This window comes from Eublepharis macularius, chromosome 7, assembly GCF_028583425.1.
Source record: "Eublepharis macularius isolate TG4126 chromosome 7, MPM_Emac_v1.0, whole genome shotgun sequence".
NCBI classification, from domain to species: domain Eukaryota; kingdom Metazoa; phylum Chordata; class Lepidosauria; order Squamata; family Eublepharidae; genus Eublepharis; species Eublepharis macularius.
Window position 1 is genome coordinate 142,864,923 of NC_072796.1, and position 26,064 is coordinate 142,890,986.

Below are 26,064 nucleotides of genomic sequence, written 5' to 3' on the forward strand. Positions count from 1 at the left end.
GTGTGTGAAGGGGCAGGCAGGGTGCCAGTGCCTGGGCTGCTCCTGTCAGACCTGGCCGTTAACTGCAGCAGTGCTGGGGCACAGGACGGCCTGTCTCCACCTCTGAAGCCACGGCCAGCTGCAGGAGGAGACGATGGCTGGGCCTCTGCCTGCTGCTCGTAGTCCTGAACTTCTCAAGACTCCTTGGCGTGAACGAGCTTAGTTGCCTTTCTGAGGAAGAGTTCTGTGCGACTTGGAAAGCTTGTGTGCCTTTTACAAGATTGACTGCAGCAGGTGAAAGAGTGTGCTGCTGCCTGTCGCTGCATCTGCCAGAGGGGCACTGTCTCCGCTCTGCAATTTCTGACAGTTTAAGGAAGTTGTAATACTGGAGGGAGCTTAGAGGACAGCAGCAAAGATCCTCTGAGATTTTGAGAGCACCGCCGCTGCTAAACCCTCTGAAGGGGTGGGGGGAGGGCAAGGGTATGGCAGCTCTGACACTTGCAGGCCTGTCAGGACCCCCCCCACCCCCGAAATGACCCGGGGCTCCCTGCCCTGCAGCACTCAGCTGGGAACTACTCGGCTTGTTGCCTTTTGGCTGCTGGGAGTGGCTGAATCCCGGAGCAGACTTTCAGGACTACTTCACCTCCCCAGCCCCAGCCCTTCCTCTCCGGGCTGTGCACCCAGGCTGGGTCAGGCGGGCCATGTTTTGTTTGTACCTATCAGCAGGGCTCATCTCTTGCACTGGCATTCGAGGGCAGTTGAGACACACGAGACAAGTTCATCCCAGGCAAGAAAGCTTCAGGGGCACCAAAAGATGGCTGAAAGGAAGCTCGGACACAGCTATTTCGCTGTCATGGATGGGAGGTTTATGTTGGTATTTATCTGGGATGGGTAAAAATGTTAAAAGCACACACATACAGGAGTGACAGATGGTACACCTGCCCCTGTGTCACCTTCTCCACCCAAAGCCAGTCCAAACAAACCCATATTCTGCTTCCAGGAGAGGCAAGGCAGGACTTCTACAACTGAGAGGCTATCGTAAAGAATATCTGACAGGCTCTCCTGTGGAGTCTGGCCCTTGGCTCATCTCCTCCACTCCTGCCCACCTGGATTGGCACTCACTCCCCTGCACCTCCAGTAAGGGTCTTTCCGATCCTTTCTTGCAGAAGCACTTTAGAGGTTCGGGGTTTGCTCTGCCACTGGACTCTGGTTGTCTCATCCCAGCCTGTGTGTGTTCTTGCAGCTGTTGCCGAGCACATAGGTCAGCATAAGAGGTGTGCTCTGTTGCTCTTTGTGATGGGGTGGGGTTGCATCTGGTGTGTGGCAGTGGAGGCTTCCTTGGCTCCAGAAGGCATGAGAGAGCCAGTAGCTCTGGACCTCTGCTGTAATGTGCTTCTGGCAATCGGCTGCAGCATTCAACAGGAGCGGAAGCTCCAAACGGCCGTCGGGGGAAAGTCTCACACAGAGGCACAGTGGTAGTCTAGCCTTGTGGATCTGAGGCACGAACTATGGATGGGTCTGAGTGGAAAGGTCGGGGGTGAGATGCGTCTCACGGGGCTGAGCACCGATTTGCATGCAGGCGGTCCCAGGTTCACCCCGTGCATCTCAAATGGAAGGATCTTAGGGAGCCAGGATTGGGGAAGACCTTTCTCTGCCGCTTGGCTAGGCTAGCTGGGTCCATAGTCAAACTCTGTATAAGACAGCTTTGTGCATCTGAAGGCTGAGGGTGGGTGATTGCTGAAGCCCCCTTCCTGTTGTGGTTCAGTGGGGTTTATTTTGCCCAAACTTGTTCTCTGCCTTTCTGTCCTCAGCTATTCAGATAGCTTCTCTCCCCTTGCTTCACTTTCCTCCTCTGTGCTTTGGGTAAAATCACTGCTTTGTCTCCCTTTTCCCACCTTAAATGTGGCCTCGTGTGCCATGCAGCATGGGTGGCTTCCTCTTGGAACGTGCCACAGGAGCAGCGGAAGGGTTGATCTTCTGTGTGCACCACTTGTTTGTTGGTACCTCTGTGTGTGTGTGTGAGAGAGAGAGAGTGTAACTTTATCTCATTTTAGATATCTAGCCATTTTTTCTATGTAATAAAAGACTGTGTAGAGTGAACCAACAGAAGTTAGCACTGAATTCAGTGGGAGCTAAGTCCTGCTAAGTGCATGTGGGAAATCTCTTTCAGCCTTGAGCATAATTGTCAGCTTCTCCAAAGCGGCAATGCTAATTCACATTGGGTATGTGCTTAATTTTTTGTGTTTTTTTGCATGGAAGTCAGTGCGAACTGGAAATGCTTACATTTGGACCATGCTGTCTTTGTGTATTATTTCCCCTCCCGCCTCTGTCCTGTGTTCCTGTTATTCTACCCCTGCATCTTGTTCCCTTCTCTGAGACTGGCTTGCAGGCAAATTACTCTGTTGCAGGGCGCAGTGTCCTTGCCTTTAGCAAGCAAACCTGGAGACACAAGCGCAGGGAAATAAAGACTAGATCTGAGGCTAGACAGGTGGCAACTCAAGAAACGGCCTTCTTGACCATCGCAGTGAAACTCTGGCATTCCCTCCTCGGGGGGGGGGGGTTGGCCTGTCCCCCCCCCCCTGCGGTTCTCTTCTGCCAGCAGGCGAAGACCTTTTCGTTTCTCTTGCCGTACCTCCAGTAAACTCTTACTGGCTCTCCTCCCTGGTTGTGTTGTTACACGTGATGTATGTGTATATGTTTTTACTGGATTGTTTATTTCACATATACTTTATTTTAAATGCTGTTTCAATGCTTTGATGTTCGCTGCCTTGGGGACCCTATTTGGGTGGAAAGGTGGGACGGAAGCATTGTAAATAAGCAAGAGGGCTAGTAACTTAGGAAGCACTTACATCGAGTCATCTGCCCCAGTCATATTGCCTGCTGGGCGTGACAGGCAGCTTCTCTTGGACAGAGAAAGTCTTTCTCCCCCACCTGCTACCTGAGATCCCTTTAAATGGAGACACCAGGGCATGGATTAGACTTTCTGAATGCAGAGCCCGTGTTCAACCGCTGGCTGCAGCCCCTCCCATAAAGAGGGAAAGAAGAGGCATCTTTGATCCTGGATGGAACCAGGCACAGCTGCGGTATTTCCGTGGTGGGGTCTGGAGGACAGGGTTGGGGTTTTTTTTTCCCTTAACAGCAAGGACAAAAGAGCTGCCCTTCCTGATCTGACCTTTCCTGCCCGTTTAGGAAAGCGATCTGTTAAGCCCCTGTTGCATTGGTTCAGTCAGGGGAGGAAAAGAGAGTGCCCTCCAGCCGCAGAATATTATGTGATTGTCAATTAGTGGTCTGTCAAGTGGGACTGGCTCTCAAGGGCCTTATTGGTGCTGAAGCACCGTAGAAGCCGGAGGAGCTGCTTGGAAGCCTGGGTCTGTATTCAAAGGAGAGGTAACGATGCTGTCCAAAGCGGCAGCCGAGGCCAGGCAGCAGGTGTTGGGCACCGCGAAGGGTTGCAGATTGTGGGATGGAAGAGATCTCTGATTGATGAAGCACAATCCACGGGGAAATAGGTCCCGTTTGGGCAGGAATGCCCCCTCCCACTGGTGGATCTGGAGGAAGGAGGGCACCCCTTGAGCTCCGGGCCTCAGGCCAGCTTGGGTTCCTTCTTAATCTTTGTGCTTGTTTGCCGCTTGCCTAAGCCAGGCCGCTTGCCGCTGCTCCTCCCATCTCATGACCTGTACGGGCACTCATAAAATGGCGAGTGCTCTTGCTTGCTTGTGAACCCAAGGCCGTTTGCATGTGGAGGGTTTACTGGGATCAGTTTGCCATTTGCTGCCTTCTTCTCAGTGGGGTTACCTGCAATTGAGCCCAGGAAGTATACTGTAGACCCAGGGCTGTGTTGCATGTCAGTGGTGAGGAAGGGGTTGCATGTATATGGCAGACCAAGGAACTGGACCTGCGTTGCCCGGATCCTCATCTGCCAAATGTATTGGTGACTGTAGACTATACTACTGCGTACTGTCTGTTGCTGTAAATATTCTGCATCTGGATACTTCCGTGCTGTTTTATTGCCATATCATTTTTTGTTTTGTTCTTCAGCTCTGTAATGGATTTCTGCTTGTTTTCACATTTCTGCTATCCTACTGTATGGATAATTGAATGTCCCAGCCAGTGTTCATATTGACCTATACTATGTAATCTGCCTTGAGTTTCAGTGAGAAAGGCAGACTATAAATACATACATACATACATACATACATACATACATACATACATACATACATACATACATACATACATACATACATACATACACATAAATCCCCACTCAGCCACGTAGCTCTTTGGCCTTGGCCCAGTCTCTCTCTCTCTCTCTCTCTCTCTCCTACACGGTTTTGAGAGAAAATGGGCGTGGGATAGATGGAGAAACTAGGAAACCGTCCAGAGCTCCTTTAGAGAAGGGGTGGGATAAAATAAAATAGACAGTTTTGTTTTCAGAAGAGTCAGAGTGCTGATTTGCGCCCCCCCCCCCCCGCAAAGCCCAGAATTGGCACGCATCGCTGTGGCCAGCTGCTGCCAAGTGTGTGCCGTGCTCCAGTCCCTCGAGTGCACAGCACAGCCCTGTCTGTAATCTCCCTCTGCTCAGCATCTCTCCCATGAGGGTAGCCTTGTGCAGCTCGCTGAGGATGTGTAGCCCGCAGAGGGGCTTGCCCGGAGCTTCCGGGACCGTTGATGGCAAATGAGGTCCCTGTGTGCAAAGTCAGCTGAGCTAAGAACAGAAATGATGTCAGACAGCTGGATTGGTTCAAAATGATGTGCGGCTTCTTGCGAAAGGCTGGGCTGGAGAGCGCTGTGTGGTGTGGGGGAACCCTGCCAGCTGCCTAGCCCTGGAGAGCGCCGTTTGCTGCCCGCAGAGCCACGCGCTCCAGGCTGGAGTGCAAGCGGATCTTCCCCTGCCTCTGGATGTGTGCAGGACCACCCTGAAGGCTCCATCAGCGGCCGTCATGTTACTTGAGTTGGGCATTAGCTGCAGGGCGGGATGGGACTTGGGGGACTGACGGGTCTCTCCGCCAACGTCAGCCTGGTTTGAGGAAAAGTCACAACAGGTTCTGCCCTGGCCAAAAGGAACATCCTTGCCAAACACACACAGTAGCGTACGAGTATCACTGGATTAGAAGAATGCATGGAGGAGGAGAGAGGGGGTCCATCGGTGGCTACTAGCCACGATGACCGAAAGGAACCTCCCTGTTCAGAGGCAGCATCAGAGAGAGAGCGCCTTGGCCTTTATGCCCTGTTTGTTGGCCCTCCAAGGCAACTGCTTGGCTCCTGTGGAAAGCAGGGTAATGGGTGTTACGGCTGCTGCACGGCACTGCCAGCCCTTCAGAGCGGTCTCAGGGGCTTCTGCATGGTGGCTGTGCTTTTTTTTTAATGCACCGGCTTGTCGTCGAGAGCCTGTGTGGGTGGGGTGGGGGGGGGCTTGGTTTGGAGACAGCTGGCTCAGTTAAGCAGCTCATAGGATTACCTTAGCCCAATCACACTTGTTTAGCCTAAACTGCCTCACAGGGCTGGTCGTAGGAGCAAAGTGTGTGTGTGAGAGAGTGTGTTTCAGGTAGGTAGCTGTGTTGGTCTGCAGTAGAACAGCAAGATTGGAGTCTTGCAGAACTTTAGAGCCCAACAAGAGTTTCTGGGTATAAGCTTTCGAGAGTCAGAGCTTCCTTCTTCAGATACAGGGAGGAGATCCATGAGCCTTTATATCCCAATCAGGAGGCTGGCTGGTGGGGTGAAGCAAAGCAGGGAATCGGGATCTAAAGGTCCGATGCAGCTTGATTAGAGCAGAAATTAGCATCTCTAGTGAGATAAGAATCTTAGACAGAGAGAAGGGGAGGGAGAAGCCAAATGCGTCTTCCTGAAACTCAGGGAACAGTGGGATAAAATGTATGCAGTGCATTGCAGCCTTTGGGTGTTTCTCTGTACAAGCTGCACAGAAACAAAGGGGGGCTTGGCGGGAGGGCTCCCATGCTCCTGGAATGGCACAGGGCAGCTTTCTTTTGGGCTGTGGCTTTTGTTTGAAGTAATTCCTGTTAGTCATTTTTCTGTTCGTCTTTGTTTTTCTGCAACAGACTTTAAGTCCTTTGCAGTCCTTCTGCTTAAACCGCAGCCTCCTTTTGGCCCTTCTCTCAGAGGCTCCCCCACCATGGAAGCAACCTCTTCTCTGTCTCTACTGGTATCTGAAGAAGAGAGTTGTGAGTGACTCTCGAAAGCTCACAACCTGAAGATCTTGTTGATCTCTTAAGGAGCCACTGAGCCACTGGATTCAAATCCTGCTTTTTTACTGCAGACCGACATGGCGACCCACCGGAAACCACCAAGGGGTCGAAATTCTTGTGAGGTGTTAATCCTGGATATGGAGGGAGCGTCCCACAAGCATGGCAGTAGCCTGGCTCTTCTTTGTCTAGAGCACACTGAAGAAGGCCATTCTTGATAATCCTGGCAGGTATTTTGCAAAAGTTGCCGTTGCGTTGCCGCTTCCCAGCAGGGACTGCAGGTCAGGCGACTGTGATTAGGGCTCAGAGAACGCCTGGAATGTCGAGGCAGCCTCTAAGGAAGGGGATGGCTTGGGGCAGCATGGAAGGGCAAACTCTTTGTGCCGAAAGCAATTAGAAATAAGTATTTTAGTCTTGGATTTATGAGGGATCCTGAAAGAATAGTCACTGTCTGACAGGTCTGGAGGTGAAAATTAAGTGCGAGTCACACGTGGAGATTCTCCAGCGTTTAATGTTGCACAGATTTTGCAGGAGAGGTTAGAGAAGCTGCGCCACGAAGGGAGGGGACTGATGCTGGTCACTGCAGGTCCTGGCGGCTGGGTGTCTGAGCGCAGAGCGGTCAGCAGTTGAATCCAGGGACTCGTCTGCAGGGCTGCGCTTTGTCCATCTCGCCCATAACCAAGTGCTGGATCGATCCGGGGCAAGTGTCCTGCCTGCTGTCACATCCAGACAGAGGAGCTCTGCAAGGTGACGGTGGCACTTGGTTGGTTTGGTTTTTTAAAAAAGCTGTGTTCAAAACAGGGTCATCCCTAGCAGTTGGGCACACTTGAGGAGCACGAGGTGGGTGTGCTACATCAGTTTACAGTGGACACACGGCGTCTTAGCAGGGACGTACTGTTCTGGCTTATTTATAATACCTGCCCTTGGAATGCTGCAGGAGGCGAGCTGGGTGGGAGGAGGGCAGGGCAGCTGCAGGTCTGTGTAGCTGGAACAGAGAGAGCCACCCCAAGGAACTGAAAGCGAAGAACCAGGACCCACAGAGCGGCAACTAGCTGCCTGCCTGCCTGCCTGAGCAGTCCTGGGACCTTAAGGCTGTGGCATTCAAGTTTTTCCTGAATGCCAACTGACAGGAACCACTCAGCCTTAGCCAAGGATTACCTGTGGGGAGAGGAAGGGAAGCAGTGCAGCAAACTGTGATTATCATGCATGTTGGATCATAGACAGGAGGCCAGGTCAGTAGAAAGCACAATTGCAGAAAGAACAGGGAACACGAATCCAACGCAGAACCTCCAAGGAGATCTAATCTGCAGTTGCTCATCCCCTCAAGAGGGAGGGCGGGCGACTCACAGGCTTCTCGCCCAGAGCTGCTGTGCCACTTCAGAGGATGAGCCGTGCTCAGCGTCTTGCCGTTTGGCCAGCACGCCCTCAGGGACGCTTCCAATAAAAATGAACTGTACCAGCGATCAATATAAACGGTGATGCGTAAAACAAATCATTTACTGACAATTTTTAAGCTGTTCTCAAAGGAGTTTCATGTGATGGAATATTTCCTTTAAACAGTACATAATATTGCGTCCATACAGGGTGGCCACTTCCTGATTGTCAGATTTGAGGTCATGATGTTTTGATAGGCCCATGAAGATACTGAAATCCATTCCCTCCTCTGTATCCGAAACTTGCTGTCTGAACCCAGAAAAACAGTTTATAAGTATTCTTCCCCCATCCCAGAACACTTAATGAGTGGGAACATCTCCAAATGATTAATATTTAAGCTTTGGTAGTTTTCAGGTGCTTCTCATGCGTGTTGTTGAAACCCTTGCAGCATCCAGTGGCGTCGGCTGGTGTTACCGTTGCTATATTGCGAAAGGTGGAGGGGCTGAGAGAGTGGCTTGCTCACGGCTGTCTGGTGAATTCATGGTGGCAGTGAGATTCACACAGGCAGCTTCCTGCTCAGCCTCTTAGCCACTTCACTAGCCCACCCCATCTGGACAGTTTCCAGAGAAGGGCCAGCTAAAGAAGTCTCGATGCCTGCCTAGTAAACCCAACTGGTCACATGCACGCCTGCTGTCATGCTTATAGCACCTTTAAGACTAACAAACTTTATTGTAACATAAGCTTTCGAGAACCACAGCTCTCTTTGTCAGATGCAACTTTATTATGGCATAAGCTTTCGAGAACCACAGCTCTCTTCGTCAGATGCAACTTTATTATGGCATAAGCTTTCGAGAACCACAGCTCTCTTCGTCAGATGCAACTTTATTATGGCATAAGCTTTCGAGAACCACAGCTCTCTTCGTCAGATGCAACTTTATTATGGCATAAGCTTTCGAGAACCACAGCTCTCTTCGTCAGATGCAACTTTATTATGGCATAAGCTTTTGAGAACCACAGCTCTCTTCGTCAGATGCAACTTTATTGTAGCATAAGCTTCCGAGAACCACAGCTCTCGAACACTTATACTACAGTAAAGTTGGTTAGTCTTAAAGGTGTTGCTGGACTCTTTGCTATTTTACTACTGCAGACTAACACGGCTAACTCCTCTGGATCTAGGTCATGCTCGTGTGCCATTCATTCTGTGGAGGCTTGTGCCAGGAGAGTGCCCGTGTGTTGCTGGCCTCCTTGCTCTGCCACCTATAGCAGCCCCTCCAAACCCATCGTCTGATGTGGTCACCCTTCTTTGCCTTGTGGTGTTGCCCAAATTGCTCACAAAAGCTTATACTAGGATTGAAACATGTTAGACTAAAGATGTGCAACAAATCTACCAGTTAGTTTCCTGCGGTCATTGCTTTAAGGCCCCTGTTGGCTCCCTCCCCCACCTCCGCATTCGACCCTTTTGGGTCTTGGGCACTTGCTGAATGCCCTTGAGAATGAGCCTGGAAGAAGAAACTGAGTTCCTGTCGGCAGGCTGCTTTCGGTGCATCGACATGGCCGGTGTGCTGTTGGCACAGGTGCATTCCCTTGGTGCCGCCTCTTTCAAGGGTTTCTGCCAAGTTTCTAGCAGCTGGGAGTGGCTCCTGCCTTGCGGAAGAGTGTTTGGTTTCACCCTGGACTGGGCTTTAGGACAGCAGCCCTTCTGTCCACGTTAGATCAACTGGTGGCTCGGATTGTGACTCTTCTCTGCAGAGCATACGGAAGCTGGTGTTGTTTGGCCACACTCACCTTGGTGGGGAGCAGGCACACTTCCTGCAACTGAACTTTTAGATTCTGTTTTACTGAGGCCGAAAGTGGGAGACTTGCTTTAAGTCTGTTGTTCAGATTTGCAGCTTAGCCGGCCCTTGAATAGGGGGTCACAGGCCCCATTCCCTGGTGGTTCCCAGTGCAGTGAGACAAGGGGGGTGCTGCTGCTTCTACTTTAATGCCGGAGACCAGCATCCTCCGTCAGGACATGGCCCTTGATCCAGCGGTTCGTGTCTCAGAGGCTCTCCTAGAACCTGTCTCATGTCGGTCCTGCTGGGATGTTTGGATCCCTGGAGCAGTGTTCCTGTGTGCCCTCCCAGTAGTGACCCATTAGCTCGGAAGATGGCTCCCTACCTTGATCTGGCTAACCTGGCCACAAGAGCCTATGCTTTGGCTACCTTGAGGCGGGGCTGCTGCAGTGCATTCTAAACGGCTCTGGCAAAAGACAACCGAGACATCACAGCTGGTACAGAAAGATGCAGCCTGGTGGACTATCAGGCGCGATGTGGACTCTTCCCCTCAGTCTCCTCCTGCAGATGCTTCCCTGGTTACCCGGTCAAAGTCCTGGCTGTCACCCACAAAGCACTTCATAGCATGGGACGGCACACCTGCGGGACCCGCCTCTCCTGCCATGTTCCACCGTGGCAGCTCCTGTCATTTGAGGAAAGGCTGCTGAAGGTTCCAGCCCTGCCTGCCTAGCGTGTAATTTAATTTAGTTTAATTACGTTATTTATAGTCTGCCTTTCTCACTGAGAGTGGAGGCAGATTACACAGTGAAAATGAAATACAATCAGCAGGCTGTGACATCCAATAAACAGAGCAATAAATGTTGGGTTTCAGAAATCTGAAAACAGAGCTAAGACAGTTATGTATTAACACGACACATTAAATAACATACTAGGATCATACTGAGAGCCAGTTTCGTGTAGTGGTTAAGAGCGGCAGGACTCTAATCTGGAGAGCCGGGTTAGATTCCCCACTCCTCCGCTTGAAGCCAGCTGGGTGACCCTGGGCTAGTCACAGCTCTCTGGAGCTCTCTCAGCCCCACCCAACCTCACAAGATGTTTTGTTGTGGGGATAATAATGACACGCTTTGTAAACCGCTCTGAGTGGGTGTTAAGTTGTCCTGAAGGGCAGTATATAAATTGAATGTTATTATTATTATACTTACAGAAACACAGTTTGTACTACAGCCAGTAGTATAGTCCACAGCTCATTGCATTTACACTGTTTGATTTCTGTTGATTGATTGGTTTATATCAGGGATGTTGCATAATTGTTTATATGTAGTTCCCCCCCCAATTCTTCAATGCCAGCCATGATTTTGTTTCATGAATCTTTGCTGTTACACAGAATTGTTTTATCCCATACTTGTAATCAGCCCAGCCCCACTGTATTGTTCGGTTTTACTGGGAATCTTTGCTGTGAGATTCAGATTTTTTTATAATTCTCTTGCTGATTGACGGAATAGTTCTTACAATGTTTGTAATCTGACTTGAGCCTTATTGAGAGGGGTGGATTATAAATGAAGCTAAGAATAAATAGTATGGTGGTTGCAGTTTAGGAACCAACAATGGAAGGACTGGTACTTCCTTGCTGCTCAAAGCCCGGCAGGTGAATTCAAGGGAAACAGAGGGGTGCAGAGAACACCTGCATCACTACGAGCGCGTGCCAAAGCCTGTTCCGCAGGTGAGCTCAGACTGAGAACAAGGTGAGAAAACAGCCTGCTAGTAGTGTGTTTGTTTGTTTTTAGTGTATGGCTGGGATTAGCGAAGTTTTCTGCCGTCATCTTCAAGGACATATGAGCTATCTAGGACTAGATGAGATGACCCCTTGGGCCCCTTCCAGCTGTATGTTGCCCCATCTTATATACTAATAGCCAAGGGGCCCTGCTCTGAGGATACTTACATTTGGAGACTGGAGTCATGAACCGTCAAGGCAGATCTTCCTACACACCTGGAAAATAGCCAAGTTTGCTGAAAAAGCTGAAATCTAAAAAAATCCCCATTTTTTAAAAACACAAAATAATAAAAGGAGCGCCTGTAGCTTTAACCAGATGTACTCAGTGGCCATTGCTAGGCAACCACAACAGTATTGCCAGCCTTCAAGCCAAGGTTTCTGTCAGTAAAAGGCAGAGGAAGGAAGCAGGGCCCTTTCCAGGGCTGTTTTGGCCTTTGAGAAGGGATTCATTGGGGCAAGGCCCAGCAGCTACCATAAGACGACTTGATACCACATGATATGACACCCAGGCCTAGTTGCTTGCTACTGTTCAACGTCACCTCCTTCACTACAGCCAGTGCAGTGTAATGGTTAGAGTTTCAAAGTAATATGTGGGAGACCCAGGTTCAAATTACCATTCTGCTACGGAAGCTTTCTGGCTGACTTTGATCCAATCAAACAAATCCCAGGCTGCTAGGAATAGAGGAAGAGGAAATAGTGTTGGGAAGGGAATACCGGGGAAAGTGAAGTGCCTCCAGCCAGTCCGTGCCGGTTCCCCATCATGCAACTGGGCCCAGCTCAGGCAGCACCATGCAACTGATCCATAGGAGAGAGGCTGCGGGGGGGGGAGAAAAGTGAAGATTAGGGGGGGCAGACAAAGATGGATGAAAAGGAGGAGGGAAGCAGGGAAGGGGGACTTTTGGGTGGGTAGCTGTGTTGGGCTGTAGATTTCCAAGGGATGAGCTTTCGAGAGTGGAGAGTCAGAGCTGCCCTTGTCAGACACGAGGCTATGGGGCCATGGAAGGGAGAGGGCGTGGCGGGGGAGGGGACAGTCGATGCTCCTGCAAGACGGCCTTGGGGGTCCCCACTTGTTCTCCCTGTATCGGCTTGGGTGCAGTGACGTGGAAAAGCGGGTGGGTGTGTTGTGGTTCTCACTAGGTATTCAATTGTGCCCGTTCCTCTGCTGGCGTGAGACATAAGAGAGGAGGGCCTGCACGCGGGGGGCCCTTGTTTCCCTCCCAAGGGTCCCTGGAAGGGCCCCCTCCCCTGAGGGTTTCTGTGCAGGGCGACTCGGCTGGGGATCGCAGCGCTGCACCGTGGCAAACATAATGTGAAACGCTTCAAAGGAGGAAACGGTGGTTCATTTTTTTTGTCACCAAAATATGAATTGTGGTGTTATAATCTAGTTTTGAGTTGGCTTTCATTTTTGCTAGACCCAACCAAGGAATTTGCATGGATATCCTGTTGTTGCCATGTTGAGGTCACAAAGTACATCTTCCGTTCCAGGCAAAATCACTCCTCTTTCAATAGCAATAGAGTGCATGGTGCGAGGGGGCGGGGCAGGAGGGGGCCTGGCTGCTCAGTCACTCCCAGCGGTTGAATTCCGTGTCCTGTTGGGTGTCCTGACTCCTGAGTATACACACACAATGCGTGCTTAACAACCTTGCCTACATAACTGTCTTGCTTGCTGCAGTTCTTTCTCTTCCTCGTCTCCAGAGTTGTGCTGCCAGAGAGGGAGATGAGTCGCAGTTCCGTGTCAGTAGCGCTTCTGGCCCAGCGCTTGGGCTGCCCCAGAGCTTTCATGCCATTGATGGATAGGTTGTGTGACTTGCATGGACTTCAGTTTAAGTGCTGGGAATCTGAAATGGTTTTCCATGTCAAGCCCAGCTAAGGTGATAGTAGAGCAAAGCCAGGGCAAATGATGGCGGTTGTATACTTGCTAGAGGAGTGGGGTTTTTTTTTTGGTAGGACTTTTTTTTTTGTCTGATTGCAATAAGGAGGGGACAGCACACAACGTAACAGATGTCGATACGGCCCAAGGAGACTTGTTCAGTTGGATCATGAGGGGGAGATTTTCTTTAAAGAGGGGTGTGGTGGGGGGGGAGGAGTGTTACATAAGAGCATCTTGCAGCAGTGTGGACACGGCCCTGGTGCTCACCCTGTCTCTGTCTCTGTGACTGTGACGGCAGAGGGCCAGGATGGCAGGTGGGTGGGTTGCCTGTTGGAATTGCAGGTGCTGGGAACAAAATAAATTGCACGAGCTTAATCAGGTTGCTGTTGCTGTTTGGAGAATCAGGCTTTTAAACAATTGGGGAAGGCTGAGGGGCAGAAGGGTACAGAGGCCAGCGTTTGCCGGCTTTTCCGTTGTGGAGTTTTCTTCATCAACTCCTACTTGAGCGTTTCTAAGCTTTGCATCTCAGCTATTGTTTAACATCTGTATGCGCCCCCTCGCCCAGTTGGTGTGAAGTTTCAGACTTGGGTGTCATCAATATGCAGATGACACCCAGCTGTATCTGATGATGGATGGCCGGCCGGACTCAGCCCCAGATGTCCTGGAACATGCTTTTGCAGCCGTGACTGGTTGGTTGAGGCGGAGTCGGCTGAAACTGAACCCGATGATGATGGAGGTCCTGTACTTGAGCCATGGGGGATTAGGTTTGGGACTTCGGCTCCCGGCCCTCCATGGGGCACCGTTTGTGCCAGTTCCGAGGGTTAAGAGCCTGGGGGTGATCTTGGATGCCTCCCTGCAAATGGAGGCACAGGCCACAGCGGTTGCCAGGTCCTCTTTTTTCCATCTGCGGCAGACCAGGCAACTTGTCCCTTACCTGTCAACCCGTGACTTAACTCCAGTGATCCAAGCAACGGTCATCTCTAGGCTAGATTACTGTAACTCGCTCTACGCGGGGCTGCCCTTGAGCCTGACCCGGAGATTACAGCTGGTACAATATGCAGCGGTGCGTGTTATTATGAGAGCGCCAAATAAGGCACATATAACACCGTTCTTACGCAAGCTGCATTGGTTGCCAGTGGAGTACCGGAACAGATTCAAGGTTCTGGTATTGACCTATAAGGCCCTGTGCGGACTGGGACCAGCGTATCTACGGGACCGTCTCTCCCCATATATTCCCCGGAGGACACTCCGATCGGGGGACAAACAGCTGTTGGTGGTTCCTGGCCCCAAGGAGGCCCGCCTAGCCTCGACTAGAGCCAGGGCCTTTTTGGTCCTGGCTCCCACCTGGTGGAACACTCTGTCTGCTGAGATCAGGGCCCGGCAGGACCTGCTATCCTTCCGCCGGGCCTGCAAGACAGAGCTGTTCCGCCAGGTGTATGACTGAGGCTGGGCCTCTGCCACCCTGAAAAGAGGGGTGTATAAAATCTTAACCCTCCCTGTGAAGGCTGTCCACCATCCTGTTTTAAATGTGTATTAATACACTGCTGTTTTAATGTAGATGAATTTTTATTGTATTTTAATACGTTGTTATCCGCCCTGATCCTGCTCACAGGGAGGGCGGAATAGAAATTTGAAATTAATTAAATAAAAAATGAATAACAGAAATGCTGTTAAAAATAAATGGATTGGGACTTCCAAAAAGCCGGATCCTGCAGAAGAGGTTGGCATGGTTGTTGCTGTGTGCAATCCGTAAAGTAAACGTGCGCGAAGGTGCCTGTGCTCGCCCCCCTCCCCCAGACTGAATCTCGCTCTCCACTCCCTTGGCTCACTCAGTCCTGGCGAGCTGCCCTGGTTTTGTTGTAGGTACAAACTGATAGTTTTGTATGTGGAGTTCGATTGCCTGATTTCCTGGTTAAATGTGTATTAAACTGTTGGCTTCTCTCTCCCCTCTATAGCTGATGTTTGAATTAAAAACCTGCCATGGCCTGTCTCCACCCCAGCCTGGGACTCCAGCTAACAGCCGGGGCAGCAGATCCGGCTCTTCCATCCAGCTATAAATGGGCAATACTCGGGGGTTCTGCACGGGGTCCCTGCGGCTGGGTTAAAAAGAAGCGGGACCCTGCAAGGGTGTTAACCTCCTGCCCATTGCGATGACGCTAAATGGGCTGCTTGTGGGTTTAACCTCCACTGCACTGGGCCTGTTAGTGTCCTCCAGCACCAGTGGTGTCTCCCGGCATGGGAGGGGCAGTGTGGGGAAGAGGAGCCCTCCTTTACTTCAAGATCTGCTTTCCCCGGGACATCCCCCCCCCCCGGGGAAATACCATTCCTTGCAGCGGCCCAATCTCTCGGCTCCTTCTGGTTGTGTGGTGTAGTGGCTAGAGTGGCAAACTAGGGCTTGGGCCCCCCAGGTTCCATTCCTACTCTGCCATGGAGGCCTGCGGGGTGACCTTGAGCTAGTCACACGTTCTTAGCCTAATCTACCTCCCAGGGTTGTTGTGAGGATAAAATGGAGGTGGGGAGAATGATGTAAGCCACTTTGGGTCCTCCATTGGGGAGAAAGGTGGAGTATAAGTGAAGCAAAATAAAATAAGTGTGCTGCACCTCCGTCAACTCCGTGGGGCTGTGCCGTGGGGTTGCCTGTGGGGCTGCGGCTTGTTAGGCCCCCTCTCGGGTGGCCTCCTGGGTGGTTCTTTTCTGAAGGCCTTTTGCAGGATGGCGCCTTGCCCTGAGTCGGACCTGGACTGTCAGTTGGTGGGGGGAGGTGGCGGTGTTTGGGCTTCCTGTGGCTGTGTTTTCTTATGAGGTGCTTTGACCTGATGGTGGTGAATGCCAGTCGCCTGGAGCAGAGGTGGGGTGTAAATATTTAAAATAAAAGTGGCCCCTGGAAGGGGCCGGCAGGTCCTTTGGCTTTCCCTGGCTGTGTGGTGCTCGTGGTGCGCCGTTGGCAGACCCCGTATCCCAGGGAATGGCTGGAGAGCGGGACGTTTGCCCAAGAGCTCTTCTGGGATGCTGCTGCCGCCGTGAGCTTGGCAGCGGGGCATGAGAGAGAGAGAGAGAGAGAAAGTGGACAACATGGAGGGGCTGCCAATCAGGCTGTGTCCAGACCATGGCTATGGTGGTGTGTGCAGTGGCGGGGAAGGCAACAAGGATTTTGTGCTTCAGAGTTAGGCCCCATTTCTAGATCCCTGGGAGACTGATTCTCTCTCCGTCTCCTTCCCCATCACGGCACCCTTGAGTCCCAAACCATGCATCCAACTGAAATTCCCCGGCCCCATCTCTCAAAAGTTCTTTCTTCCCACAGTCCGGCAGTTCCTCCTGAGCGGCATCAGCCCCAACTTGTGCAACGAAGATGGCCTCACCGCGCTGCACCAGGTGAGTCAAATGCTTGCTTTCCCCAACGCTTCAGCGGCGGTCCTTGTTATGTGGTCCCCAACCCCACTTTCTCTGCACCTCGGAGTTGCCCTTTCCATCCAGGCGTTCTGTCTCTTCTTGCTGCTGAGAGCCCGTTTCCCAAGTCAGCGCCCAGGTAACTCCACGCCTTCCCCCGTAGTTGAAACCTGCACAGCTTGTAGAAGGGAGTGGAGCCTGCGATTAGCATCAAGAGGCAACCTCGTCACGAGGACTAGAAGCTATCCTGTTTTTCCAGTCATTCTGTTTTTATTCTGGACTGGGTCTTTAATGCTGGATTTTAATTAATACCTTTTAATGTTTTGTTTATATATCATTTTTTAAATTTTGTAAACTGCCTTGGGCAGGTTCCTGGAGAGAGAGCATAAATTTTTTCTAACTATAATAAATTCTTTTTTAAAAACCCAGCAAGCCAAAAAGCTGAGATTTTTAGGGTATAGAGGGCACAGAATAGGGGCAGCATCACAGAACGGGGAAGACAAAACGCCTACACGTGCTAAAGCGTAATTTCTTCCAATATATCGACCCCAGAGCATTCTGGGCAGCTAGCTCCTTGCTAGCGGGCAAGAGGAATGTCTTGCATGGGACAGGCCAGTTCAGCGGGGATCCTGACAGTGTTTTGCCATCTTCTGGGCATGGAGCAGGGGTCACTGGGGGTGTGGGGGGGAGATAGCTGTGACTTTCCTGCACTGTGCAGGGGTTGGACTAGATGGCCCTGGAGGACCCTTCCAACAGTATGATTCTATGACACCACTTAGATTCCTTGCTGTAAAGGAAGCTACTAGCCTGCTCTCTTCTGCAATGCTCCCAGATGGTTTCTGAATGTAAATAAGAGTCTGCAGGGAGTTTGGTGGCTGCCAGATCATTCCCAAGGTCCCAGGCATCAGGAGTTTCTACAGTTTCCCTACTGAAGGCCTCCCCCCCCACCCAAGTGCCTGCACCCCCCCCCAGCTGCTCTGCAGTTTCTTGCATCCCATGTGGCGTGAACATCTCTGCGCCTCTCCCCCACATCCTTCCCCTTTCTCTGTTGCTGCATAGAGCTGAGAGGGTCCGAAAGGCCACCCCCAGGCAGAGGTCAGGTGCGCAGCGTGGCAGGTGCCCGATTGCAGGGCTTGCTCTGCCTCTGACCAAGTGCTTAGTGGGGCATGTTCCCCAGGGGCAGCCAGACTGTAATCCGGAAGAGCCAAGCGGAAGAGTTGGAGTGGGCTGGCTGCAGAGGACCCCGAGCCCTCATGGGGCACTGAATGCCTGGTGCTTGAGGTGCTTTCCTTTGAAGCTCTTGGTTCCTGTGGAGCAGTTCTCTGGAGTCTGCCTGCCATGATCTTAAGGGAGTGGAATGACTGCCTCTCTTAAAGGGCCGCAGCACACTCACTTTCCGGAAGAGGGTGGCTGAGGTCCTCTTGGCAGTTGAATTTGATGGGTCTCATAGTTTCTCTCAGCATGGGGACAAAGGCTGTTGGCGAATGGGCTGCTGCACTGAACCTCCAAGTTGCCCAGAGGAGTCTTTTTGGTTCTTCTGGAGGGTGCCTGTAGCACTGCTAAGAAGGTTTGGTTCTGGTTGCAGTTGGGCACCAGGGAGCAGAAAAGAGAAGGGCGGTCTCCGGTGGCATAGAAGCGTACCAGTTCTGGCCTGGGGCCGAGCTCTTCATTCTCAGCTCTCCATCCCAGCAGAACTCCGAAGTGTCTGTGCTTCTCTGCCAGCAGCAGAAACCATGAGGAGGAGATCCTTCTGTTGCACAAGGGGCGGATGTAGAAGTTGCCACATGAGGCCTCCTCGCTAATCCTTGTGGCTGAAGAGGTGGCCTCTTCTCAGCCTGCTAATGCCCAGCACGGCTCAGCTGGTCCTACAAGGAATGCCTGCCCACCCTCTCAGCTCCCACCCACCCTCTCAGCTCCTCTGCCACTCAGAGTTCTGGAATGCACTGGCCTCCGTGCCAAGTGGCTGGAATGTCTCTTTCTAATCCCCAGCATGCTGTAAACTCTTGCTCAGAAGAGGCCCCCCCCAATCTTTAATCCCGGCCCTCTCGTCCCCTCCTTGTAAACAGAAGGTAGCTGGATAGGGGCTAGAGGTGCAGCTTGGTGAGAACTCCTCTTGCACAGAGTGGGCTGTTAGGCTGACACCCCTTTTGCCACCTCTGCCCCCCTCAGGTTTTGGGAACATTCACACTGTGAGCCACAGACATTTACGAAGGCCCTTGTGTGTGTGTGCAGCGTAGTGAGGAAGCCCCCCCCCCCCCGTGGCTGCAGCCCCAGACCATAAGGCTCCTTGAGCCTCCAGGAAAGGTGGGGAGCGGGTGCCCTTGCGCCTGGGGGGTCCTCAGTGAGTGCTCCTTGGCCAGTGGGGCCTGGCTGCTCTACAGCTGAAGGGTGTGGAGCTGCCCCTGGCCCTTCTCCAGCTCCCACGGTGTAGCTAACTGGCAGGTCCCCAAATCCTGGCAGGGCAGCCACCAACTCTTCAGGGGGTGGAGTTATTTGTGCCATGGTGCCGGAGAAGGAGGAAGTGAGGAGCAGAGAGAGGCCGGGCCTGGCAAGTCGGAACTCAACATGCAACTCCAGGATGGGGTGGGCTTGTTTCAGGGGGGCAAGAGGCTCCCCCAAGCAGACTCGCTGAGCTCCAAGGGGCTGACTTGCTTTTCTCAGGTGGAAGGGCTGGGCCTCGGAAACCTCTTTCCCAGCCCCTCTTTAAGGAAAAGAGGGGAAGTCTTTTGGCAGGCCCTTTCCTAGAGTATTTCATTCACATGGATGTGCACGAAGACGCCTTCTGCTGGCTCGGGCCCCTGGTCCATCGAGGCCAGTCTTGTCTGTTCAGACAGAGAGCGGCTCTCCGGGGCCTCAGGCAGAGAGAACGTTCCTCACCTCACTGTCAGCGTCAGCTCCCCCCTGCAGTAACCATGTTAACGGAGGAGGGATGAAATCCAGGCACTGGAAATGCAGGTTGCAGGGAGGAGAAGATTACTGGATGGCAACAGTGGGAGAATCTGTTGGCCAGGGGGGGGGGGAGAAACTGAAGGAGGAAAAAAATGCTGTGGATTTGGCCAGAGTTCAGCCCCCCCCCCCCCCCGTGCCCCTCTGGGCAAACATCCATTCTGGAGTGATCGGCTCAGGCTGCCCCCTCCCCCAAAGGACCAGTCGCATAGATCAGCCCTGCAAAGCTGGGGCCTGGGAACGGCTTTGAATGAAATCCTGATGCCGCTAGAAAGGATGCCTGTTGGGGGGGGGGGGGGAATGCTACCTACAAGTTTACGCTCCTTTTCTGCCATCCTGGTTTGGACTGTGATCCTGTTTGGCAGTTACGCTATGTAAGCGCAGGAACTGAAATGGAGGGCAGAGCCCAGCACCCTGAAGGCCGGCCGGAGGGATTCTGGGCCTTGCTGTTGCTGAGAAGTGCTGAGAGCGGAGGGGGCAGGGGAGGGTCTTTGACTCTGGTGGGTGAGCTGCCACGAGGGCCCTGGCCATTGGCTCCTGAGGCACAGGTGTGTTTGGGTGAGCTGATTGCAGAGGGAGGGGCAGCCTGTCAGGAAGGGCAAGGCAGAGGCTGCCCCTTGGGCGCCAGAGCTCCAGAGCTGCACTAGGAATTGCTGCCCGTGGAGCGGAGCCCAGTGTCCCGAGGAGGCTGCCGGCCTTGGAGGCCTGGGCTCTCTTCTCTGCTGCCTCAGGCACTGAGGGCATCCTCTTTGTCTCCCCCCCCGCCCCCGCCCCCACCACACGCCTTTCCCACCTCGCTGTAGTGCTGCATTGATGACTATGGGGATATTGCCGAGCTGCTGCTGGAAGCGGGGGCCGATGTCAACGCCTGCGACAGCGAACTCTGGACCCCGCTGCATGCTGCCGCCACCTGTGGACACCTGCATTTGGTGGAGCTCCTCATCGAAAAGTAAGGAAGGGCAGGCGGAGGGCATCAGCGCTGGGCTCCGTGGCAGAAGGATGTGGAGCGTCGGATCGTGTGGGCAGGGGTGCCGCAGGGTGGGGCGTGCCGTCTGGCGGTTTCTGTGCAGGGATCTGATGGGGCTTCTTTCTCATCCAAGAGGACAATCCTTAAGAGGGGGGGTCTTGCCAGTGGGACCATAGATGAGTGTGGGGGAGCTGTGGGCAGTCGGTTAGGAGGAAATCCCATGCCACCAGAAGCCAAGAGAGCCATACATAAAATTTGCTTAATTCTGCTTTTGCCAGCCATTGAATCAGATGCCAGCCATTGGATGGCAGAAGCCGGAAAACCTGCCCTCCTCTGGCCAGCGTGCATCTGTTGCCACCCGCAGTCCTAGGGGCCAGAAATGGGCTCGTCTCACATCTTCCTTCTCCTCCATCTCTCTACTGGGGAATCTTGGGCTTGGCACTTAAATTTTGCACTTTGGCAAGGTCTGGTGTCACGCATGGACTGGCCCTTTGCAGGAGACCGGCTGCAGAGGTGCAGCCTCTAACGGATGAGGCGGACGGGGTGGGGGGAGAGGTGTGCACAGAGGAGCCCATTTCTGGCAATCTTCATTGTTGTTGCTGCCTTTGCTCAGGAGCCTGGAACCACCACGCGCGAGCCCTATTCCTGCTTCGGTTGGGCCAGAGGTACTGCTCAGGCAGATGATTCTGCCCCCAGGTCCAGCCAGTCTTGACTGGGGCCTCCTTGGCAATGCCAGCAGCATGGACTGCCCTTATGGACATACACATGGCCAGGCAACCCTGTGGTCAGTAGCCAGGACGGAGCTGCTGTTGTCCAGGAAAGAGCATTTCCCTGGCTCACATACGGTTGATGACAGATTCCAGTCCAAAGACTAATTAGCTTGTGGAATTCACTGCAGCCACATGGGATAGAGCAACAGGCACTAATTTAGTTGATTTCAAAAGGGCATCAGACACATTCATGGATGGCTGTTGGCCAAGTGAAACCTCCGTGTCCCCAGGCAGTGACTCTTTGAGTTGGGGAGCAACACCAGGGGGGAGGTTTTGGCCTCTGTGTCCCACTGCGAGGCCCTCTGGGGCATCTGGTTGGCCGTCTTTGTGCCATGGGGATGCGGCGCTGGGCCTGATCCAGTCTGGCTGTTGCTGTACAAACTGGCAGCTTCGTTTGTTGCAGCCAAAGCCACACGGAGTCTTGAGGGTCCATAAAGGTTAATGCAGTGACTGCCCTGTGTATATCCGTGGGCTGGAGCCCCCTTCATCCGCTGTGTCTAACCATGCAAGGCGCGCTGGTCTATGCAAGTGATTGCCAAAGTGATGGCATTCGGTTAAGTTTCCAGGAGACTCTCTGGCATTTATGCTCCGTTGATGGTGAGAAGATAAATCTGCCTACACCAGCCAAATTGCAGCACGCCTGGCGTTAACCTATGTATGCAGAGGCCAACTTGTACAGTCAGCATTTCTGGATGTCAGGAAACGGCGCTGCGAAAGACGGGCTGAGGCTTGATACGCTCGTGGGCTGACTCTCCTTAAGGCAGCTTCAGGCGCTCGTGGGGGTGCCTTGGTCAGAAGCTTGCAGGACCCCTCCCCCCATCTATCTGCTCCCAGACCCCAAGAGCTTCCGGTCCAGTAGCCCCTGGACCTTTTAACCAGCACCTCTCGTGAAGCTTAGCCAAGTGACTTTCCTCCGCTGTGGCTAGGGGAGCTCTCGCTGCTGCTCAGCTATTGCAGGAGTGAAGCAGCTGCAGCTGCAGGTCTCATCTGCCTCCCCCCACCTCATATTTCCTCCTTTGATTGGAGGAGGTGGCACCCACAAGAAGCCCCCCCCCAAGCAATTACACTGGAGCTGGAAACCACAGCCTCAGTTCCCAGGGCCTGCTCTTCACCTCCTCCGGAATTGAGGTCGTCTTTTCTGGCTCTGGGTAATTGCTTGGATCCAACTTGTAGGGCTGTAAATATTTAACGGGAGCGTATTGTTGACCAGTAACTGAGTCGTTGGTGCCGCATCTTCTGTGAGCAAGGCTTCGGCCCCGCCAGCAGGAGAGCTTTCCGCACATGGCTCAGACTTAGTCAGTGCTGCAGCCAGGGTTCGCAGGTGTCTGAGCCAGTTAGGCCTTTGTCCTGCGGCAGTGAGTCCCCAAGTTGCTATTCCTGTGCCATGGATCTCCTTGCCTGCAAATTGGCATTGTTTGCTGACTTTCACTGCCTGGCTTTGCTTCACTGGCCACTGCTGAGTGGCACAGCGAGGCTTTAAACCTCCAAAGGGAATGCAGGACAAATTTGTGTATCATCATGAATGCGTCGGAATAGGAAAAATATTCACCCTCTCAAAACTCAACCATTTGAGTGATTCTTTGGGACTGAGAGGTACCTTTACGAGAAAAGGAAACGGCACTTCATCGAGTGGGGGAGCGACTTACGGCCACGAGGTATCGTGATACTGCCAGGAAGAATGGCTTGACGAACGGGTGAGAGAGGAGTGCACAGCCAGTGGACCGGTGGGAGGCAGCTACCACCGTCCTGTGCAGCGGTGCGTGGTGGTGGTGGTGGTGGTGGCCTGTTCTCAGGAATGTTCACCCCAGGAGTGGCAGAGGGGCCGTCATTGTTAGGCCTGGCTTGTGAAGATCCTTGGGGCACCTACTCAGGGTAATATTGTGCCCAAATTCCCCAGAAAGCTCAAACTTAGGGCCAAACTAAATGTTACAGTTTCCTTGTGGCCATCCTGGGAATGCCACAAAAAATGCTCCACGGTCAGCTGAGGTGCTCTTCACCACCCCGTGCAACATCAGGTGCTGCAACAGCCACGTGGCTCTTTCTGCAGTTGAAAAGGTGCAGGAAGGGCCAAGGAGACCCCCGCTGTCTGTGGACCCAATCAGGGTCGGACCTATGCGGCATTTTAAAAATCACTTGAAGGTGGCAGTGGTGGCCACAAGGGTGCCAGCGCATCTAGTGTGACCCTTATTCCGTGTTTTGTGAACATGAGCAAGCGACAAGTTGGGAAGAAGACCTTTAATTATCAGCCATATCTTCCCGTTATTCCTTAGGCGATTTTTATGCTGTCAAAGAACGACGGCCTTAGCGAAATAAGTTAAGTTGATAAACCTTGTTTTAGACATCATTGTGCTAAGATACATCTTCAGTCTGGCTAATGAAACATTATTTAGTAGAAGAAATGAGGTTCTTAGAAAGCTGTTTCTACAGCCACCTCCGGCTTGGCTTGCGTGCTCCTAGGACTTCTCTGGCAACACGTGTTCCCTTTTCAAATGAAGGGCTGCCTTTGCCGTGGAAGTTGCCAGACTTTGAATATTGCCCCTGCATGTCCCAAGCCCTGTGAGCCGAGAGGCTGTGCTCAAGGATTTCACAGAAGTGGGTGAGTCAGTCAGATGGTCCTCCACTTGCAAGTAAATCTGGGCGGATTACGATGGAAAATCCAAACCTCTGTTCTGGTGTGACTAACAGCTAACTGTTCACTGAGGGAACACTTGCTGCAACTCATAGGGAGCCCCCAAAGGCCAAGGCGATGCCGAGCCAGGAACTCCTCTTGGCGCAGTGCCTACCACAGCCGAACTCCTTGAGGGGCAGTGCCCTGCCTTTCCCCCCGGTGCTTGCTCCTGGCCCTTCCTGGAAGCTGCTTGGCTCTCGGGAAGGAGCAGTGAGGTGCTGGGCAGGGTAGGATGCAGTTTCAGTCACTGTCCCCTGCCGAGGAGAGGAGGAGAAGGCGAAACTCAATCTGCAGGGTGCTCCAGAGAGCGAGTGCCCGTGCAGCTGCGTTTTCCAAGTCAGCCTGGCTCTTCTTGAACAAAAATAACTCCTTGTATCTGTTACACTTGGCACTCGGCAACGCGCCAGGCTGCGCTGGGCAGTCCATGTGTTGGGTGCAGCAGCGAGACACTCACTTCTCCTCTGCCCCTTCCCCAGAGGTGCCAACCTGCTTGCGGTCAACTCGGATGGGAACATGCCCTACGACCTCTGTGAGGATGACGTGACGCTGGACTACGTTGAGACCGCCATGGCCGACAGAGGTGAGGCATTCCTGGTTTCTGAACGGGGACCCTCTGTCCACTTGCACTCCGCCCTTCCTGTTTGCCTGTGATGCGAGCCCCTGGGCAGGCGGAGCTGGTGCGTCTGCTGCTCGGCTCCCGGGACACCCTCCTGGGAGACTGTTCTTCCTGCTCCATCGAATTGCAGCACGGACGGCAGCACTGTCTCACGGCCCAAGGGGTGGTAGCGGGCTGGGTTACATCCACACACGAGGTTTGGCCGTGGTTTCCTCTGGGGCGTTTCTCTTTCTGAAGAATCAGGTTAAAATGGAGATGGCCCTCTTCACCAAGCGCCAGCTTAAAGTTAAGATTCAGTTCCTAAAGTGGCTTGATCTCAATGGCACCCCAACTCCAGGCTTCATCTGCCTGCCGGGCTGGCCCAGCTGTGCTTCTTGAGGTCAGATGGGCCTTTCCTCTTCCTTTCTCTCCCGATCTCCTGCGTAGGTGCACCTCTGCTGCTCAGGTGAACCTCATTTGTGTGTGGATGAACAGCCGGTCCACGCAGCAAGAGGGTTGTCCATCTGCAGAGGGCTGGGGTGCCGTTGAGCTGCCCGTCTGGCATTACAGCATCGTCCAGTGTCCATTGTGAATGCTGTACCACAGCACTGGATCAGTGGTCGTACTGATGGTGGTTCCATGCCACATCGGAGACCAGAGAGGCCCCTTGCAAATAGGGCTACCCTGTTTCAGCTCCCTAAAGCCAGGCGCCTAATTTTGCATGCCATTTATTTATGTGCTTCAGTTCCGTGCCCGCTTTCTCCCCCAAAGCAGATGATGATGTTCTCCTCTATTTCATTTTAGTTGATTTCTTATTAGGCAAATCAAACCCACAAATTGTTGCATAAGTTCCATGTTGTTTTGTGTTGATTCCTGACAGTGACCACAAAACAAGTTGAATGAGGATCCAAAGAAGCCTCTTAATTGTGGTTCCCCTCATGAGCTTGAACAGCAGAAGCGGGGAGAGGCTTGTTTCTTGCTTAGTGACTGGGCAGAACATTTTTCCTTGTGTCGCGACGTCTCCAGGGCTAGAAGCGTCTTCTTTTTAAATGAGTGCTCAGAATTTGGGCCAGCAGGCTGAGAATTCGAGCCCAGAGGCCCGATGGAAGCCCCGAACCTCCTCTCTCCTCTGTCTCTGGCAGTGGAGGGTCCAGCCTCCTCCATCTCCCTCGGTCTAAAACTCTCCTGTGGGAGAAGGAGGGCCCTGTCCTCTGGTAGCCAGGGCAGCTCTCGCTGCCTGCGCTGAACCTGCCTCCGTGCTGGCCGTTGTGCCCTGTTTGTGTTGCCAGAGGCTCGCGTGTGCAGGTTGCTCTTACCTGGAGGGACCCAGCAGATGGCTGCTCCCGGGGAGGCCTCTCGCCTCTCTCCCCTGTTCCTCGTCTCTGCTGCTCCTGCTGTCCACGGAAAGTCGCTCTGGGGCCCCATCCTCCCTTCAGATGCTAGCTGCTTATGAGGGAACGTGGCCCTTGGCGCTGTAGAAGGTGTAGAGGGTGCGCAGAACGATGCTTGAACCCGGCCATCTACTCGCAGCAGCCGGCCATGCCCTTCCAGCCACTTGCAAGGCAGGAGCAAATCACTTTGGAGGAGGAGGTGGGTCTGTGCAGGCAGATGTTCCTGGTGGCCAGTGAGTAGCAGCGGAAGAGCCGCTAGTGAGTGGGGTGGACAGACCAGGACAGTGAGTGGCTGAATCCGTAGGTGAGGAGGCACCCTGGACAACTGAGAGTCTCTCATGACCCTCCCCTGGGGAGGGGATGTATAATGG

The 26,064-nt window shown here is 53.0% G+C and overlaps 1 protein-coding gene across 2 annotated transcripts in view; it reads left to right on the forward strand.

Moving 5' to 3' along the window:
- The window catches only part of PPP1R16A (protein phosphatase 1 regulatory subunit 16A), a 50,648-nt gene that overhangs the window by 17,159 nt on the left and 7,425 nt on the right, over positions 1–26,064 (forward strand). For both annotated transcript variants that reach the window (XM_054984751.1, XM_054984752.1), the window contains exons 3-5: positions 16,271–16,341; positions 20,106–20,251; positions 24,184–24,287. In XM_054984751.1, coding sequence (XP_054840726.1) covers positions 16,271–16,341; positions 20,106–20,251; positions 24,184–24,287 — 321 coding nt within the window. The remainder of the gene's footprint in view (positions 1–16,270; positions 16,342–20,105; positions 20,252–24,183; positions 24,288–26,064) is intronic.